The 20,115-nt window shown below is 42.0% G+C and overlaps 1 protein-coding gene across 1 annotated transcript in view; it reads left to right on the top strand.

Moving 5' to 3' along the window:
* The window catches only part of ADGRL3 (adhesion G protein-coupled receptor L3), a 516,059-nt gene that overhangs the window by 234,453 nt on the left and 261,491 nt on the right, over positions 1–20,115 (top strand). Inside the window, exon 4 of the mRNA XM_072862688.1 lies at positions 3,571–3,784. Within this exon, the coding sequence (XP_072718789.1) occupies positions 3,571–3,784 (214 nt within the window). The remainder of the gene's footprint in view (positions 1–3,570; positions 3,785–20,115) is intronic.

The following is a 20,115-nucleotide window of genomic DNA, read 5'->3' as shown; positions in this document are numbered from 1 at the left end:
GTCCCAGCTGTGTCCCCTCCCAACTTCTTGTGCACCCCCAGCCTACTCGCTGGTGGGGTGGTGTGAGAAGCAGAAAAGGCCTTGACTCTGTGTAAGCCCTGCTCAGCAGTAACTAAAACATCCCTATGTTATCAACACTGTTTGCAGCACAAATCCAAAACGTAGCCTCATACTAGCGACTATGAAGAAAATTAACTCTACTCCAGCCAAAACCAGCACAGGTGTCTGTAAGTGAAAGCTGCCCTTCTAATGGCAGGCAGTTGAGGGATTATGTGAGAAACAAAAAGGTGAATTCCAGTAAACAGCAAGCCACATCTAGACATGTTTGCATCTGTCCAGAAGTTCTTTAATGGGAAGTAGAACCTGAGCTGTTATTTTTAGGGAGTGGTGTTTGGTTTTGGCTTGGGATTTTTTTGGGGGGTACCAGGGACTGACATTCATGCAATTTTAGTAGATCAATGCTGTAATGTCTCATGTACAGGAGAGATGCCCAAGATACAAGAAATGTGCTCTCACACCTGGTACAGAAACATGTTTAACAGTTTTTACTAAAACTCTGTATTTTCATATTAACTGTGAGATCCTCCACCAGAAGCCTGAAGTACTGCATCATCATTGTTGATAGAGTTGCTGTGAGATTAGGATGCTATCTTTGCCCTCAGATAAACTTCTGTTTTAATAAAACCATATTGCTGGTCGCAGTTCCTACTGTCTTATTTCCAACAAAACATGACAGTTAAGATTAGCTGCATGTGTACAGGATTGCTGTTTGACAAATACACTAGGTTTGTATGAGTGAATTCCCAGACAGTTATTTTCTGCAATTTAAGGGGGGTTTTCCTCAACCATCGTGTTTAATTTCTGCTTTCTTTGACAATATAGAATAGTTACTGCGAAAAATGCATAGGAATTAACAGCAAAAATACACTTTCTAAAGCATGTGGGTCGGAGGTTTGAGTTTTGTTTTCTATAGTGGGAAGCGTAAAAAGTAGTGTTAGCAACTGTCTTTGCCGGTTTTGTAGCCTACAGTAGCCTCCCAGAGAAAAGGATCCACATTGCCCAAGAACTGAGCCCAAGAACTGGGCCAAACCATAGCTCCAAACAGCTAATATTGACTGTAAACCTTATTTTGCCATTTTCTTGGCAGTTAATAGGAGTCTTCTAAGCGCATGACAGAAGGAGGGAGGGCACTTGGCCTCAGCGTTCTGCCAAAAGCTGCTAGAAACCTTCTGCCTCCTGTGTTGCCAGTCTGCTCAGGTTTAGTGCAGAAGAGGCTCGAAAAGAGAGCCCACCACAGCTCTTTTCCAAAATCAGCAGCCTGGTATCAGAAGTTTTCTGGTCAGCACTGGGCCTGTGAACACTAAAGGTAACTCAGGCAAATATAAACTGCTCCCCTGTTGCCATGGCGTCCGGTGTTTTGCAGAGCAGGGGCTGCTGCAGCCTTCTGTGGACAGATCCTTTTAAGTGGACCTAATACCTCTTGATGTTGTTTGTTGGGCAGGCTAAAATTGCTGGGCTTTGCTGACTCTGCCTTTCTGTCAGAAAGACTCTTCGATCAAATGTTGTCTCTGACTTTATGTCCCATCCTTCCTCCACTCACCTTGTCATTGATTAGTGACGTAAAGCCAAGGGTAAGAACGAGGTATTGCGTCTCAGAGCTTCGTGCTTGTCCTCCTGGTTTCCCTCCTTCTGTAACAGGAGAACTTGGTTGCAGCAAGAATTTACTGCATTACACAAATGCACAGTGCAATATGAGCTCAGGACAAAACTGTTTCTCCGATCTCAGGGAAGGAGGACATCTTACATGATCTAAACGCTAAAGCTATGCTAATTGTAGAAGCTATTACTCAAGAATAAATGCATGTCTGTTTCGGGAGTTTGGCAATTAGTCCACAACTCTGGTGCATCAGTAAGGATCTGATATTAGAGTAATCCCTGCAAATTTACAGAAATGGGAGTGTTTATCTGTCCAATAATACGAATCTAAATGAGACAACTGACAATAATAGAAGGCTTCATGGAAGTTAGAGTAATGTGTTGGATTGCTGCCTGCCAGACAGACAGATAGATAGAGCAGCCTTGATACAGTTAAGAGGTATACCGAGAAACATCAGTATACTCTTATTTCCATAAGCAAACTTGCTGTGCATGTACCATGTAGAAGTTTTATGGGACAAGACAACAGTGCACTGGAAGGATTTTTTGTTTTGGGGAGGGTATTTTGGTGTTTTTATAAAGGGGCCAGGGGCAAAAGTGAGTTGTTGAAAGATGCTTGGTGTCAGATGGACCCTGGATCTGTTTGAGGGTTAAACCTTCCCTGTCTGCTCTGTGACCATTACATAGATACAGACTTAGTTTATATGTTGAGTTTTGTAGTTGGAAGTAGTACAAAATGGAGCCAGAAGGGCACATCATCCTTGCAGCTGGAAACCTTTTTGGTGTGGGTGAGTTTTCATTCTTGTGGAGGAAGGAAGGGAAGGGGTTGGCTTTTGTTTCAGCTCACGGCCGGTGCACTCAGCTGGAAAACAAGTATTCAGTTCCCAGCCTCACCATGGATTTCCCATGAGATCTTCTGGAAGCCGCATAACCCTTCTGCAGCTGAGATGAGAATGACAACACATAGCTACCTCATATGGATATTTGGAGGATTAATACATTCACGTTTGTCAAGCTGTTGGAGATATTTGAATCAGAGAGGCTGTAAAGATGGGAAATATTATTGCTTGTTGTCATGTCAGTTTATTTACTAATACTTTAGGGCTTTGTTTTCAAGGCATCTCAAAGCGTATTTCTTTTTTCTTTTGCAAACTGTAGCCTGGATTTCTTTTAAAACAGGTAAGATTTCTGAGAGCTCTTTAAATTAACTTTACAAGTATGTGCCAGTATTAAATATCCATGCAGATCCGATGCAAAGCTGAGACTGAACTTTAATCACCTGGTGTCTCATATATTAGCCTTTCCATGGAAAGTATCACTGCAGGGCCCAAACTTCGGGATGGTTGCCAGAACCTGCAGGCCACCCCCGGCACACTGCAGGCTATAGCAAAAGCCATTAGGCTCATGTTTTCTAAGGACCAAGAAAGGGACCAGGAGCAATGCAGATGTTACTACATCTGCAGTAGGACAGATGCAGTCTTGCTGAGCAGGTGGGATCCTGGCACTTGGATTGCTTATTGTCAGAAAATTTCCCCTGGTTGATCAGATACAACACAGGACTGTAATTTTATATATCAAAGCTAACTAGCTTTTCACCTGGTAAGTAGAAGTAATAACAATGCCATAGTTGCTATTTACCTCTTTCAATGGGGGATTTCTAAAGCCCTGTATAAAAGGGATCATTAGCTTATTTTTGAGATGAGAAAATCAAGTCGCTGAGTGGAGAAGTGATTTCTCTGGGCAGCCAGCAAGCTGGGGATTGGACCCCATTTCTGCAGACTGTATCTCAATGGTACTGAAACTATCTCAGTACAGCATATGGATAAAACCTGCTGCTAAACATTGTTCCGCTTTTAATCCTAGCCTTAGTGTGGAAAGTAAATGTTTGCTGTGTTTCTGTGTTAATCCTTGCAGCTTTCAGCCGTGCCCCGGTCCCCATGGCTGTGGTCCGAAGGGAGCTGTCCTGCGAGAGTTACCCCATAGAGCTTCGCTGCCCGGGAACAGATGTTATCATGATAGAAAGTGCCAACTACGGGAGGACTGATGATAAAATCTGTGACTCTGATCCTGCTCAGATGGAGAATATCCGCTGTTATCTGCCAGATGCCTATAAGATTATGACTCAAAGGTATAGTATTTAATATTCTTTGTTTGTTGACTGTTGGTTTTTTAATCCTGTATGTACACGCTAGTTTGTGTGTGTGTTTGCATGAGAAAATGCAGGTACTTAGTCTGTATGTATGTGCACAGAATTACAGCTATCATTGCTAAACTGGGTTTAACAGAGTTAGGTTAGCATCACGCAATATAAATAACATTTGCTGTAAGTACTACTAATCAGTCATCTTGATACTCACTGCATCCCAATTTTACCTCTGAAATACCTAAATATCAAGGCTCTTAATGAACATGTAAGTGAAGTCTTTCTCAAGTGCACATTCACTGTTTTTTGTGCTGTGTTCAAACAGACGGCCAATAATCTCCTTTAAACAATTAATACTTTGTGTTCAGAATAACATTTACATTTTTCAAAATACAAAGAAAAGTCTCCATCATTCATTGTGTTGCCAGGCTTAGTTTTAGGGAGGATCTGAATTCCCAGTCAGGGACTCGCATTGATATTGGTTTTGCAGAAGACTTGCTAAATTTCTGTATAATAAGTAATGCTGTTAAGTGTGGCTACTGCATCCGGAATTGGTAACTGAGAAACACACCATGTATACAGACTCCTGTATTGCAGAGCCAGGGCCTAACGGTTTATTCCAACCTAGAGGTGTCCTGGTTATGGAAAGCCTTTAACTGTTGCTGAATTTTTCAGGGTATTTTCTGGCACAAGAGGTGTTGTGGGAAGGATTTGTAAGTCACAGCTCTTGACATTTAATTGCATTCAGTACATTTCTCCTAATAAGTACACATGAATAATTATTCAGTACATTTGGCTTTTAATTAAATAGGAATAGAAATTAGTATTTCAGGGTATTAATAATGGTATTGACATAGGCAAAGTGTTGCTAATTGAAGTCATGACAACAGTGTTTGCATGGTGACCTAATGGCTAAAGCAGTGCAAGCTTTTAACGGAGTATCTTGCTATTGTTTGCTGTGAGACACTTTGCACTAAAAATGGAGTTGTGCGAGCAACAGAAAAGAAAGCGTGAGTTTCATCTGTATTTGACATGCTAACAGCTATTTTTGAGCTCCCTTTAGAATTGCTCCACATCAAGGATTTAGATCTCAAAATGCTTAGAGGTCTCGTGAAAAATGTCCTCATTGCTGCATATGGCTCCTGTAAGCCTGTTCTTTATGTTGAACCTCCTTGCGTTAGCTGGTTGAAGTCCTGTTTGTAGGATTGTGCCAGTTATATTTTCAAGAACAGTGGAAAGGGTAACAACATGCCATCAGCCGGTCCCTTGGATTTGGCATGGTTTTAGTGGAATTACTGTATTTCTCCTGTTCAGGTTGTTAGGGGCTTCAAGCAGAAACCCTTAATCCTCTGCATATTGGCAGAATAAAACTATGTCATCCCCTTTGTGGGCTGTTACAGAGTAAAAAGTATTAATATTTTTATATGTATGTAGTAGCATCCTCCAGGCGCTAGCTTCCAAGCCAAATGCAGAGCTCTGCAATCTTGTGGTCGGTCCCCACACATAGCAAGTCTGCAATAAACATTAGCCCTTTGGTCAGGGAGGGCACATAATCATGTTATGTGCCCATGGCACTGGGATGAAAACTCATGTTGATTACTTGGCTCCAGATATCATAACTGCGGACTCAACTGGCTTATCAGAGAGTTAGCAGGGAAGCACATCTCTGGGGCAAAGCATCTCTGTTTTCCCATTTGGGTGGAAAGTGGTGCTGGAGAGGATGGCCACTGAATGAGAAATTTCTTGCAAGGGAAAAGCAAATCCCTACTGACTGAATATTAATATCTGTGGGGCCTTGCCTGATGCTGTTTATCAGGGGATATCAGGGAAGGGTGGTGGCTCTTTCCATTTAAGCCATTTGATGATCAATTTTCATGAAGAAGTGTGCAATCATGTTATTAGTTGGGTACTATTGAGTTTCTTGAAAAGAAATATAACCTGCTTCTAGTTAAAAGGCAGGTTAAGAAGGGGAAAAATACTCTACTTTGCATTTTTATGTCATTCTCATTTCTTTTTTTTAATCTCCATTAATTCAAAGAGTTGAAACAATTTAAAAATAAAACCATTAAAATGAAATATGTTCTTAAGATGCAAGCCAGTCTGCTAGCTCACAGCTCCGAGTACGCCTTATAGCTGAGCCTCTGAAAAAAGTAGTTTAAAAAGAAAATCATGACAGCCTAGTAGTTGTGGCACTAACTATGGCATTTTCTTCTGAAAGCCTCTACCTGCAAAATTAATCAATGCAGCAGTATTTGGGTGGTTTTGCAGGTGAATGCAGGCTTTAATACAATAGGCTTGTCTTTGCTAACATTGCAGCGTGGGGAAGCAGCTACTGGGAACTAAAGATCATTGTGGCACTGTAACCCGCATGGTAATCGAAGCTGTCTGCGTATGGAAAGAAAAATTATATGCACAGTGCATGCTTATTATGCATTGATTAATTATTGCATTCATAAATACACAGTCCCCTTGTAGGGTTTATAATAAGTTGTCTAACTGCTGGCAGTTCTTAATCAGCAATGCTGTACATCTGACTTAGACATTATGGCATGGCTGTGGGGAGGAGGAGAGGGAAAGGTGGGAAGAAAAGTCTGTGTGAGACAGAGATGTTGTTAGTATATGAGCTGAGGCTGCGAGTGAGCAGATTTATGGTAGATATTAGCGATTGCTCCCCCAGCTCACGCTCCCCCCCATAAAAAAAAAAATTGAGCTAGCATGTTCCTTTCTTCTGTATGTTTATTTAAATTAATTTTGCAGACGAGTACGTGGGGTTATTTTGAAAGGGAAAGACATAAATCTGATGGTGTGTTTGTGGAGCCCCCTGAGTAGAAGGAACACAAGGTGTTCTTACTGCAAGCATTGCCCTGAAAATCTCTAAAATCTTCGGAGTATTGCTCTAAGTAAAGAACGTTTAAACAGCCTGTAGGGAGCTATTTTATAGGAAATTAAATCTCTGTGGCCTATTTTGTTTTTTAACTTACCAACTCTTCCTTCAAGCATTCGAGCAGCAGCTGCCCATAAAAGCTCAGAAAGAATGCTTTATGGACTGAAGTTTTTCTGGTAGGATTAGAGAAAAATGTATTTCATAGCATGTTTGCTTTGGATAAACGTCTTTTCGAGGGCTGTAACAAACAACTAAATTCTAACCATGTCCATTGTAAACTGTGTGCACTGTACCATGGGAGACTTTGCTACATCCTCCCTTGAGCAACTATGTCACAAGATTAACTTATCATCAGTTCAAACAGCCGGGGTTCTCTGCGAACAATAGGGAAAAGCAGCCTCCTATTCCTGTAAGAGTTGCCTTTGTTTTTTGTAGTGTTAACACTGCCATTTAGTCTATTAAAAAACACCCTAAAGATGAAGAAAAAAAATAGCTTTAGCATGCTTTCTCAAATTTCTTGTGCATGCTTTCCACCAAGGAAATGCCTAGCTCAGAAAGACAAAATCTGTGATTATTTTTTGTGTCCTGGTGGTTTCACTACAAGTCAGTGGAGCTAGTCGCCTCGTAAAAGTGCCACACAAATTTAAGGCTGCAACCTGGGCAAGGGAATTAAACATTTAGTTGCCTCCTCCTTGATTCAGACAAATATGCCAGCACGTGCTTCTTTTTAAGGCACGTACTTAAGCATTTTGTGGAACGAAGACCTGCCCATGTACTTTCCTGGGTTGAAGCCAATGGAAGGAAGAAGATGGGTGGATCAGGTTTTGCACATATGTTCACAGAACTGTGCGCTGTCTATAGCACCTTTGTGTTTAACTTTGTAATTTGAAACAGTCTGTTTTACTGAGCTACTTATCCTTTCCTGTAGGCTTTAACCTTGAATGTTAAAATGGGGGGGAAGGTCCAAGTAGCAAAGCTGGCATGTACACATACACAGAACAATTGCATTTTTTGCCTTAAAGGCAAGATCAAGACTTTCCTTTTGCTTTCCAGATATCAGGAGTAAAGGGATCCTTGTCTATCCCAACCATTGTCTGCTACTCTTAAGCTGGAGGAAGGAAAGGAGGGATAGAATAATAATAAGACAAAACCAGCAGGCATAACAGAGGAGCCAGGGGAGAAATGTTCACAGGTCTCAGCAGCTGTTCCCCAAATCAAAGCAAAATTCCTTCTGCCTTTTCAAAATTTGGAAGGTAGAAAATGTGGAAAGCTCTTGCTGGGGGAACTCTCTCGTATCTCTCAGCAACTCAGAGAGCTCAGTTTGCAAAGGGGGCAGCTTGCACAAGTCCTGCCTTCTGCCACAGTAGAGCATTGCAGGGCTCTTGTGTGCCACTGTTGCCACTTCTGGCTTGAGGATGAGGGCTGAAAGCTGCTCAGCTCTCTCCCCTCTTCTCCCCTGAAGGGAGCACTGGACGCATTTTGTGTCCCACAGGCAAGACACCTCTTGCCCAGAGCTTCCTGCTGCTCCCAGGACAAAGAAACTGCGGCTCCTCTGGTGGAGGATGTGTAGCCCACACAGTGCAGTGGGACAGGTACCCTCTGCTCCGCTGCAGCTGGTCGTGGTGCTATCTGCCCGCAGCAAAATGCCCTGATGCAGTGCAGGTCAGGGCCTGGCAGGTGGGTGCTGCAGTCCTCTAGTCTCCTCCACTGACTGAGCAGACAGACAATTTCTAGTAGCTCTGCAGGAGGCACAGCTGGGAGGTACTAGAAGCCCTGCTGGGCTGCAGTTGCTTAGCTGAGCTATTTTCCTTTAGGTTTGCGTCTAATCTGCATGGTTTGTCCCTGTGGTTTCCATGTTGGCGTCACTGATTAAACCTGCAGGTCAAGACCTAGAGTTAAAAAAAAAAAAAGTGCAATTAAGAGCGTAAGACTTTTGTCAGCTGCTTGACGCTCTCGGATTTCCATTTAGTTTCATCAGAGGGCCTGATCCTTTTACATGAGGAGGGGCACTCACAACTGTCCTGGTAGTCAGAAGGATGGCGGCAGGCACTTTGCACAGTGTGGGTGAGAAGAAAGTAATCGTATGAACCAGCTTGCATTACACTGCAAAGATTTTTCATCTCCTGAAGGGCTGTGTTTTGTTAATGTTTTTGGTTGATGACCTGAAAAATGCAGGAGTCCGAAACGAGTGCCATTATTATTGTAATAATATTGCATCTCATGGTGTGCTGTTACTGATGCTATCAGCACCTGCGATTTTGAAGACACTTCTCAAATGCCAGTGATCTGCTCTTGCGTTAGGAAATAGAGACAGGCTTATCTGGATTTTACAGATAGGACAACTCACATTAGTCATTCATAAAGTGGCCACTGGTTTTGATCATACCAATTTTGGGATGTTCTCATAGAGTCTTTTATATTAAGTAACTTGTCCTGGTGCATGTGGGGAGGATGCGCAAGACAAGGAGAGCTGCAGACAAGGAGGATCTGTAGTGGCAAGGCTGTCAGTAGGACTGAATGAACAGACTTCAGCTGAACTGCAGCACAGTTCTGTCAGGCTCTACAAATTAACGGCATATTTCTCAGAAAACAGCCCCCTGCTTAGACATTGTCATCACCTCTGACTCAGATACTGAATGCCCCATTTGATAGGAACCCCTCTGCCTTCCCCTGCATCCTGAGTACATTTTGCAAAGACTGCCAAGATAATACTCATATTTCTAAATTTGTTATCACACAGATGGCATGGGAAGTGCATTTCTGAAGGACTGAGATGTTGCAATGGGAAGCTAGGCTTTTCTCTTTCTGTGAAGCATAAGTCTGGTGCTTTGAGATCGCCACGTGAAAAGCATCAATATGGAAAAATACAAAAGTTTCAGTTAAACAGTAGTTTCTGTAACTAGTGGAAATGAACAGGGAACACTGAAGCTCACGTTCCCTGGATTCTGATTTTAAAGGCTAGAAAATAAGCCTCACCACTTGGTTTAAACCACCTATTTTGTCACCATGCAGACAGGTATTTTAAAATGAAAAAAGTCTGCTAATCTCATGGCACCTTGACCCTGGGACAAGGGCACATATACTATTACTAAGAGGGGAAAAAAATTAAAAAGAAACAAAAAACCCCAGTAAGTGCTAGTGTAGCAGTCTGCACTGAGCTGTTGAATCACTCTAAAAAAGGTCGCTACTTCCCAGCCTGTTCAGTCTTAATTTATCTTACCTCTTTCTTTCCTGAAAATGCTGGCAGACCCAAGCAGAGGAGTAAATTCTGAAAGTGACAGCCCCCTGGAATTGCCCTGGTACCCTAGTAAATCAGGGCTTGTCAGCCCAAGCATCTCAGGTGATTGCAGCTGCCATGGTAACAGATGAGGAGGAGGCAGTAGTTTCTGAAGGTAATTAGGTTCCAAACCGTGGAAGGCTCTGTAGATCAAAAATAATGCTTTAGGCTCCCTGGGTACCAATTGGTAGCTGTGGCCAGCTATAAAACACCCCATTTAAAATAAATAAATAAATAGACAGTTGGGTTGTTCCGTGGCTGCTGGTTTCTGGTGGCTGTTAGCATGCAACTCCAATGCACTATCATTTGAGAAAAATCCAGGCTTGAGCTGAGAAAGCAATGTGCCAACGGGCAGCCTCTGTGGCCGAAGGGAAAGGCCTCCTTAAAGTGCACAGGCTGGAGGAAGCTGGAGGAATTCATCATTGCTGTTTTCTAAGACAGTTTCAGTTTGCCAGCTATTTCGGTTTGTTTCATTTCATTTTTTTACCTCTCACTGGCCTTAACTGACAAAGAGAAGACATGGGATAATCTCTTGGATAAATCATGTCTTGAAGTGGCCTCAGAAGTGCTGAACACATGATGTGCTAAAAACCATGCAGGGAAAATCCAGGTTTATTACTCCATCCATTACTTCACTAGCATGAAAGTGGCCAGCTCCAGCTCTGTCAGAGGGAGGAGACTGGCCAGCCCTTAGCAGCCTGCCATGTGTAGCTTTTGCCAGTGGGAGAAGACCTACATGAAACATGCTCCTGTCATCTGTTTTTTCTGAACGTTTGAGGCTGGTAGAGAACAGCAGCTACTAATTTGTACACAGGGAGGAAGTGTTGAGCAAAGATGGAGACGCTGCTGACAGTGGTGTCCACCAGTTGAAATGTGTACTGCATTTATTACCACGTCGCGGGAGGTGGTTGCAAGCACATAGAAAGCCTTCCTGTAACCGCAAGGAGGACGATCAGGGAAGATGCAGCTCTAGGTCCTCGGGTACTGTTCTCTGCTTTTGCTGAAACAGGTTTTGTAGCATGAAAAGCATTATCCAAGCTGCCCAAAGAGCAAAGTTTAAAGCTAGGTGTCTGCATGATGCCCATCGCACCTCCTGCCCATTGCCTAAATTGCTGAAGTGATGAACATTGAAGATGCTTCTGCTCAGTCTTCCTACATCTTCAGTCCACCTGAATGTGACAGCCTTGCAAGGCCATCACAGGGCTTGGTCTTCAGATGCTTGGTCTCTTTGTCACAAGGCTTAAATTGATTTAGAGCATTGCAAGATAGAGTATAAGGTTTATTCAGGCTAAATGGACTTATACTATCTTAACATAACAAAGAAATAATTTGGTTTGAGTAGAAAGATAACAGCATGCTTCTTCTCTGGATAGTCTTCTAGCTAGAAGTAACGGCTAAAGAGCTGTGAGGTAAGATGACTTTGAAGTAATGCATCTATATCAGTTTCTTTTGCTTTTTTCTTTCTTGTACAAAAGAGCTCAGTCTATGCCTGAGGTCAAAATTGGGTTTATACACAGGGGATTGTCTATTCTCCAGGATATTTCAAAGCTTTCATTCAGCACATTTTTGACTGCATCGTTTGTGGAGTCTTGGGAGCTTGAACTCCGTATTCCGTTCCAAGACGTGTAAAACCAGTGCTGGCTTATACCATACCCTCTCTCTGTGTATGCCTGGAATTTCTGTTCTTCTCTGCAGGGCTGGAAACGTTCTCTGCAGACCTCACTCACCTTTGCACGCTTGCAGTTTCGCATCCACCGCGTAGCTTTGCATTTTGTGTGATCGCTCTGCTGATACCAAATGCAAACAGGCAAAAGATGGGTAATAGGCACAAAACATTCACTTGCCAGTGTCAAAAATATGGAGGCAATGTTCCTGGATCATCAATTCAACATGGTCCTTAAATTTAAGTGTGAGCTTTGTTAGTGGGATGAACTAAAGTTTATTTCAGTTTCTTTGGAGAAAAGAGGGAATGAACGGCTTTTGTTGGAAGCAGTGACCCAAGAAAAGGTTTTGCTGCCATTATGATTCAGGAGAAGGATTTTATGTATCAGTAAGCAGAGTGCATAAGAGATGCCAGGCCACATCTGTGATGTAAAGGAAGGACAGGATATGGGATTTATGATTAGAGCAATCTTCTATGCATTATGCATAAGATAATACATTGGTGTCCGTTATATACAGTAGAAGCCTTAATTCAGCTGGAGTCCTGCTGACATCGTAAACTGTGAGACAGCGAGTAGTTTATGGGCAGTAGTAGAGCCTCCGGACTGAATTATGGCCTCAGCATTCAGTCCGTTACTGAGAGTTGCAGTTCGTAGTAGGCAGTATATTACGTGCTTTTACCCAGAGTAGGACCAGTGACAAAGAAGGAAAAACTTTATTGCAGAGATGCTGTGCGGAATAGGAGATGGAGTTACGGGCAAGAGAACCACAGAAAACTATAAAACTAATGCAAGTGAAGAAGGGAGGATTTGGAGCTGGCCAGAAGAAAAGATGCCAGGATGGGAACAGGATTTCCCCGCGCAGTCACTGGTCTGCCCCATGCCCTGTCCTGCCTGCCTTGGGGCAGGATGCGGCATCCCTTAGGGGACAGGGACTGTCTCTGCCACACCCATGCCTTTTTTCGTCCTGATCCCTCATAGTTAGAGATGGGCTTTCACCCCAATGCCCAAAATTTTTAATATTCTTTCTAGATTTTCTTTGTTAGCATTAATTGCAATTGCTGGATATTCTTGCTGTCCATATAAATGGCCAAACGCTTTCTGAATCTCATCAAGTCCCTGGTCATGATGACTTCCAGGAGCTCTAAGTCCAGCAGGATAATAGCTTATTGTGTGAAAAATGATTGCTTTTTGTCAGGTTTTAATTTCATTGCCATCCCTCCTCAGACTGTGAAGACAGAGGCATCCAAGCTACCTTTTCCATTGCCATTCATTAGCTTGTATGCATTTGTTATATTGCTTTTAATTTATCTGCTCTCCAAGGGAGAAAGTTACGATCTTTCAAATAATCCTTCTTACAGGAGTTGATTTGGGTTTTTATGACGAGTGTGTGAAGGTTCTCATTGTTTTTCCCTGAATGCCTTTTAATTCTGCATTGCCACATTTGAGACAAAATGAGCTGTACCGTACACAGTGTTCCAGTTTAGGCTGCATCATCTACCTATATAAAGGCAAGATGCTATTTTTTGATTATTATTTGCACTTCCCCCTTCCCCCCATGAAGCCTACTCAAATGCTGAAGGTTTTCTTTATTTTAAGCAAAACCAAAAGGGTAAAGGAGGGAGAAAAAAATTGTTCGTGATGAATTGGAGAGTTTGAGGCCGTTTCTCTTTGGAAAGCCTGCTTCCTCTCTTTCTTTCCCCAAGTGGCTTTGATTTACACAGAATGTCCCATTTGACTCAAGAGTATTACAAACCACACAAGTATAATTACGTCCTTCCCCAAAACACCTGTTCTGTTCCTGATAAATTATTAGCTCTCTTGGTCACTTGGAACAGATCGTTCCACTTAAATGATTACAGTGGCGCCCAGCTAGCACTGATGGAAAGTAAAGTTTGGTCCTCGATGCTAATTCTAGCAAATATGTGGAGTAAAATATAAAAGCAACCGTTAGGTTCGAGGGAGCAAGGTTAGTTCTGGAAAAAATATAGTGCTTGTTGCAGGTGTCTGGGGTCTGTATCGTGCATATCAGAGCACTATACTCTTGTCAGGGATGTTGGTGGACTGGAGGTGTGCTCAAGTTGGTACCTCGAGTGATTTCCCCATGGGTAACGGAGAATTGCATGTACAAAGGCGGATGATGAATCTTTACTGTTGATATTTGTGGGAGCAGAGAAGAAATCTTTAGGATCCCTCTAAATCTGCCTGTGTCAGAAGTGCTCCTTGGCACCCTTTTGAATTGCTGGCAAGGTTGCCAACAGCTGAACACAGGCATCCGAGACACCTTGAAAAAACCCAAACCCCCTAACTATACATCCACAGAAAGAATATAGGTCATCTTCAATGCAGTGGATTAGACTGAGCACTGGAAAATCAATTTCAGTTGATTAGTTGCACTTGTAGCTAGATGTAAAGAGTTAAAGCCAGGCACCAAACAACGCAGGCTAATGCCTGTCGTGTCGGGCTGCAATCCAGAAAACACTTCGGTGCTTGTGTAACGCCTCGCAAATGACAGGAGCTGCCTGAAGCCAGTACAGAGGTAGAAGTGTTCCAAGAGATCTCCGCAAACTTTGTTTTCATGGCCTGGATGGCGTCCAGGCAGCAAAAGCACCTGGTGGGTCATCTCTCCAAGTTGCTGGAAGTCAAGGGGACCTAAGGGCACCAAAGCAGCCACCTACTTTGCTGCAAACCACGCATGTGAGTGGGTTGGCAAGCCGAGGGTGGATTGCATCCTACTGTCACCACTTGCTCCATTCCTAATGACTGCAGTCTTCTATGCCCAGAGGTGGCTGAAGTGAAACTGAAGTTGTAAACACCTGTCAATTATTTAAAAACCAAAAGTACTCTATAAAGAAAGAGTGAAGGGAGAGGAAGAGGATGGAGATTTTCTTTTATAATGCTTAAAAGTCGCCTTGTTGCATTGGCTTACAGATTCAGTGCCAATTGACACAGCATCCCCTAAAGGTGTTTTTTGTCAGGAGACTGGATGGGAGTAGAAACCTCCTATAACTAAAGTATCCTTCCGGAAGACCCATGTATTTGTGCTAGTATTGACAATAGGTAAAGTAAATTCCTTTATGTCTTAACAGCCTTTCTCTGTAGCTTAAATTTTAAGGGTTTAAAATACTTAAAAGCACCCATTGGAGCCAGGAGCCTGACTCCTACTGAACTGGCATGAGTCCTGGGTTCCCAATGTCCAGAAATTTCTTTTCGAAAAGGAAGTTCACTCTTAAGTGGCTCTAGTGCCTTTTAATATTTTGCTCATGATCTAATTTGGATCTTAAGTATACCAATTTGGAAACAGCCTGCCTGACATCAAGCTCTGAGTTTTTAAACTGGCATGGTTTAATAAGATTAACTTGCTGCAGTTCTGATACAGTCTTCAGTGAAAGCTTATTCAAATTAAGAATCAGTCAGAGGGGAAGTAGCCTCAAGCATAAAGTAGGACTGAGGTGGTGCCAAAAATCGCGGTTCCGAGAGGCTCTGTTGTCTCACCCTTCAGTGAGAGCAGAAACTTTTAGCTGCCAAATTAATGCACTAAGGGGAAAAAAGCATAATTAAGAGATGAAAAACAAATATTCCCTTTTTCAGCTGTCTTCTTTGGAGATGTACGCATATATGCGCACATAGAAATGGATATATAGTTCAAAAACTTTCCTTTTTGAGACTCTAGAATATGTATTAAATATGTGGGAACTGGGTACTTCTTTGATAATTCAAGGAGATGTGTAAGAGTAATTCACAAAGTAGAGCATGGCCACTAAAATGAATGAATAAATAAGTGAGTTTGAGGAGTATTCCTGCCAAATCTGTGTTTTGGGGCTCTTCTGTGTAAAAGAATTAATTCATTTTTTTTAATCATGTTAGTTTCTTCCAGTGTTTCCTTGCATTTCAGCAGCTGAGCATCTCCACCATGAATTTAATTTCCTCAGTGTTGGTATGGGAAATCCTGATTGTATAACCTCTTTTGACCCAAGGTTACATCTTAATCCCCTTCCTCCCAGGGGTAGACCCTCAAGTTTGGCAAGTACCATGTGATTTACAAATGTGTACCATATTGATAACATGTATATGGAATCAGGGCCCTTCTGGTTCTGATTTGAATTCTGAGCATGTCGGCCATTTTTTATTCTTCCATGAAGAAGAAAATTCTCAGCAGAGTTTCCATGCGTAATTTCATTCCACTGTTTCAGCAGGAATAAGGCAGTTGTGAAAGAGGAATGTGAAATCAAGAGCCCATCACTTTTTGAATATCGCAAATTTTATTAAGGGTGTTATAGGAAGGAGGAAATCTATAGGACAGATAGGGCTTTGGTTGTTTCTCTTCCAGCTGAGCAGTGTTGCTCAGCTAGCAACAGTCCAGTGTTGCTCAGCTAGAAGAGAAACAAAGCCACAGTGGCTGCGGTGCTAATTTAAAGCTTAGCATTGGCAGCAGGAATAGCTGGAGTGCTTAGTCATGAGTATGAGGCCCTGGGGTAAACGTTGGGTAATTTTGAAATCCCTGTGCTGCAACAGGAGGCATCATCAGCCATTGGTTACCCAGACCTGGTCCAGGGGAGAGCTTAACTAGAACAAAATGGTACAAAAATGTTTTGACTACACAGGAAAATAAAAGAGTTTGAGAGGCTGAGATTTGCAGGGGTATATCCTTTGTAACGGTGATGAAAGTGTGCCTGTCCCGTCTTCTGTGGCAGTTAAAAATATACTGAAAAGCAAGTTGGTCTTCTGCTGAAGTTGGTTGCCATACAGTGTAGCCTGGGTGTCTCTGTATGGATAAAGCTATTGCAGTAATGGTTAATTTGCTTGCAGAGCAAAGAGTAGCCAGTAAATTTTCTTTCTGTAGGTTGGCAGAAGTGTACAAAATCTAGTTTGGTTACATTAAGTATTTCTTCTATGCTTTTTTCCTCTTCCAGATGGCTATTGCCAAAATAGACCATATACAGTATGATGTTTTAAATATATGCACTTCTTTAATCTGCAACATTTGGCATGTTTGTATATACATCTAGGTTGACTGCATATATGTAGAGAGGGATGTACATATCAGAAAGTACAGCAACATGTGCACAGAAAAATAGCAAATGACAGCCTTTTTTAAAGAGGAAACTTCACAATTCTTGCCTTTCATGTCCACAAAGAGTAGAACAGATTTAAAATCAAGGAGAGCAGAAGCCACTCACTGTCTCTTCAGAGAATTAAAACTAGTATCAACATCCAGAAGACCCCAAAGGTGTTGCAGCATACTAGCTAATCCAGATTGTTTTATGATATATATATATTTGTTGGTAATTTGTTTTATTTTGAAATTGCAAAGCAAGCAAGAATGTTGCACTGCCCTGGATGTCTGTTAAGCCTGCTGCACCACACTTAAAGCTGAAAAATTGCTGTCTTAATATCTCACACAGGTGTTGTGACTTTCAACTTGGCACCTCCAAACTTTTATGACTCCTAATCAATGAACAGACACTGTGACCAAATATCCCACTTCTGCCCATGGTAAGACCGTGGTAGGCAAACGGAGTCCAAGGGAGCTGGCTCCATAATATGCCCAAGAATTTAGCCTTTGACTTCCAACTGCTTAAATTTTTCCATCTTATCCAAGCTTTTTGCTTTATTATAATCTTATTATCATCTCATTATTAGGCAGTGGAGAAAGCTGTAACTCTTGCTTTAATACTTTCTATTTTCTCCTGGCTTTACATCTGCTGGAGTTTTTTCTTTCTTCCTAGGAGCTTTTCAGTGTCCTTTTGCTCCCAGGTGATCACTGTGTTTTCTCTGTAACTGTGAAACCTGTGCTGTTGCATATTTCTAAGTAATCCTTGTAACTTTTTTTAATGTGGTTGCAGGGACTTTTATTAGACTATGTGGAAGTCTAGGTCCTGAGCTGCTCTAGGTGAGCTGCACTTTGCCGACTGCAGTCGGAGTGCCCTGATTTGCAAGTGCTGAGGATCTGCCGTGTTCAGTACAGCCTTTGTATGGCTGCACCAGCAAATGCCTCCCATGGGGATAGCACCACCAGGGCAGGCAGTTTTTATTTTCAGTGACTTCCTATGACCAGCATTATAATGGGAAGCTGATGGGTAGGCTATCTTTGTGTTCAGGTTTGGCACTGAATAGGCAATCTGTATCTTGGTGGGGTATGTCGCATAACTGGAGAAGAGGGGGATTTCTTTGAGGTTGCACGGTCAGCCAGTACGGAATTAAGTTAATATTTTACAAGGCTTTTTGTTCTGTGGCTGTGCTCAATCCCTTTGATCTTCCCAGCTCCTAATGAGGTGGGGCCCCTGACTTTTGCTGGGCTGTGCGTGCAGCTCTGTCAGCAGTAGCAGATAAATCCGTATTCGTATTCCTGGTCTTGGGCTGTGCTGTGAGATTGCGAAAACCGAGTGTGGAGGCTCTTCCTGCCATTTCAGCTCAGCTTTGAGTAAGCGGTCATGCTTCACTGAGGCTCTGAATGACTTGAGATGGTGTGCAAAGCAATCCGAGCAGCAGAGCAGGGTGGAAAGTACAGGACTGTATGCACAGGGAGCAAAACCAGATGAATTTATGGCCTGGGAAGCATTGGCCATGGTCAATGACGTTTCTAATGGTGTTTTGGTGCATCAAGAGCCTGATTCTGGAGAGGCTGGGGTAATTCAAAGCATTGTTGTGCATTAGTGGCTCAGTTCAGCTGAGAACACTTCCCAGGTCGTATTGGTCATCCTTGGGAGTAAATGTTTGCAGGATTGAACCTATAACTTTTGAAGGTCCCTTGCTGTGGATTTCAGGAGGCCATGCAGAGGAGAGAGGAGAAAGAGAAACATGCTGGGTAACAGGGAGAATGAGGAATGTTTTGGAGTGAAACCTTAATTCGAAGAATTGGCTTTTTTCATCATGTAGTAAATTCGTTAGTCATGTACAGCTAGGAAGTTGATTAATGGCTGTTAACAATATTGAATTGACAAATGTAGCTTCTTGAAATTTAGTGGCCAAAATTAAGGCCTCTCCAGGCATTAATAGATTAGACTGCTTAAAACAATTTAATTATTTATCCTGTGCAAATGGGATAGGATATTTCTAGAGTGATGCCTGTATTGCTTTAGACATATTTTAGTATACAAGTGATTAAAGCTCTGTTTGTAATTCCTACTAATTGACTAATGGCACAGAGTGGTGGAGGATGGGAAGGACCTTGTCTGAGACTTAAGAATTTTTAATTTTGGGGACTTTGGGGGAAAAAAACCTGTCAGTCTGATTTGAGCTAGTGCTTTCTTCCTCTTTCCCATAAACTCTATCAGCATCTGTTTGTAAAGGAGCTAAAGGAGCAAAAAGGGAGGCTATGAATAGCACAGTGTGTCTGCATTAAAACACAGTATTATGCATATATACTGCTATTTTTATTGCTGTAGTATGCGGATCAAGTGATGTCCCATGATAGGCTCTGCATATACATAATTCCCCACCTGGAGACCTTAAAACATCAGTGTATTTTTTGTGAGCGATCATGTCACGCAGTCATATCATCTCCAAAGGAAATGACTGTGCTGTAAGTGGCTCGTCCTTAAGTGCTATCCTACCCAGAAAGAGAAGGAAATAATTAAGATGACATGAATTATGTAAAACAGACTTGAATAAAGAGTGACAGAAGGGCTGGCTTTGACAGCTGGATGTTAAATGAAATTTGTTTCTGTTGTTATAGATGCATAGACTGTTTTTAAATGTATAATTTATTTAGATTTATTTAAGGGGTAGAGGAAAGAAACAAGAAATCCCTGATGTGGAGAATTGAAATAATGAGTTGTTATACACACATAAATAGTCATTACAAAATATTTTATTGGTCTATTTTTGCTGTATTTATAAGGGCATTTTAAGACTCCTTGAGTCTGCATTTTACATGCACACAAATACATGCTACATTTTACCCAACAATCCTTATTGTGTGCTTAATTGAATTAATGGCAGAAAGATGCAAATACTCCTGACTGCTCCAGCGTAGCTCTGGGGAGAGAATGTATTTTTCATCTTTTCCAAAAGAGAATTTATCCTGAATGGCTGTATCTCAGGCTGTGTTTTATTACTCATACCTTTAAGGAAGCCAAAGCTGTAGGTATGGGAAAGCTTTCTACTCTAAGTCACAAGAGCTTTAGCTATGAAGTCGAAACATCTACAAAAAAGTACTTCAGTTACATTATAATGGTGGGAGGAAACAAGAGTGGGGGAAAAGGGCCATCTCCAAAAAAAGCCTTCAGATGGTTGGCTGGGATAGAATTGATCCTCTGGTTAAGATCGTATAGTGCTTTCTTTGTCAATGTGTCCAGCAACACTGCGGACCAAGGATTTATACAGTGAGGGGAGGAATTATTTCTTCTGGGTTTGTTAGACTGAATCATGTCAGAAGTCATCTGCTATTTGCTTGTGACTTTTCCACTTACACTATATGAAAATACATGCTATCACTATAAAGTTTAATCTTTATAAAGAAATTATTTTCAAAATTCAGAGTATTCAGCAG

The sequence above is a fragment of the Ciconia boyciana genome, chromosome 5, assembly GCF_034638445.1.
Source record: "Ciconia boyciana chromosome 5, ASM3463844v1, whole genome shotgun sequence".
NCBI classification, from domain to species: domain Eukaryota; kingdom Metazoa; phylum Chordata; class Aves; order Ciconiiformes; family Ciconiidae; genus Ciconia; species Ciconia boyciana.
The sequence above is the reverse complement of the archived record's forward strand: the minus strand, read 5'-3'. Positions and strand labels throughout refer to the sequence as shown.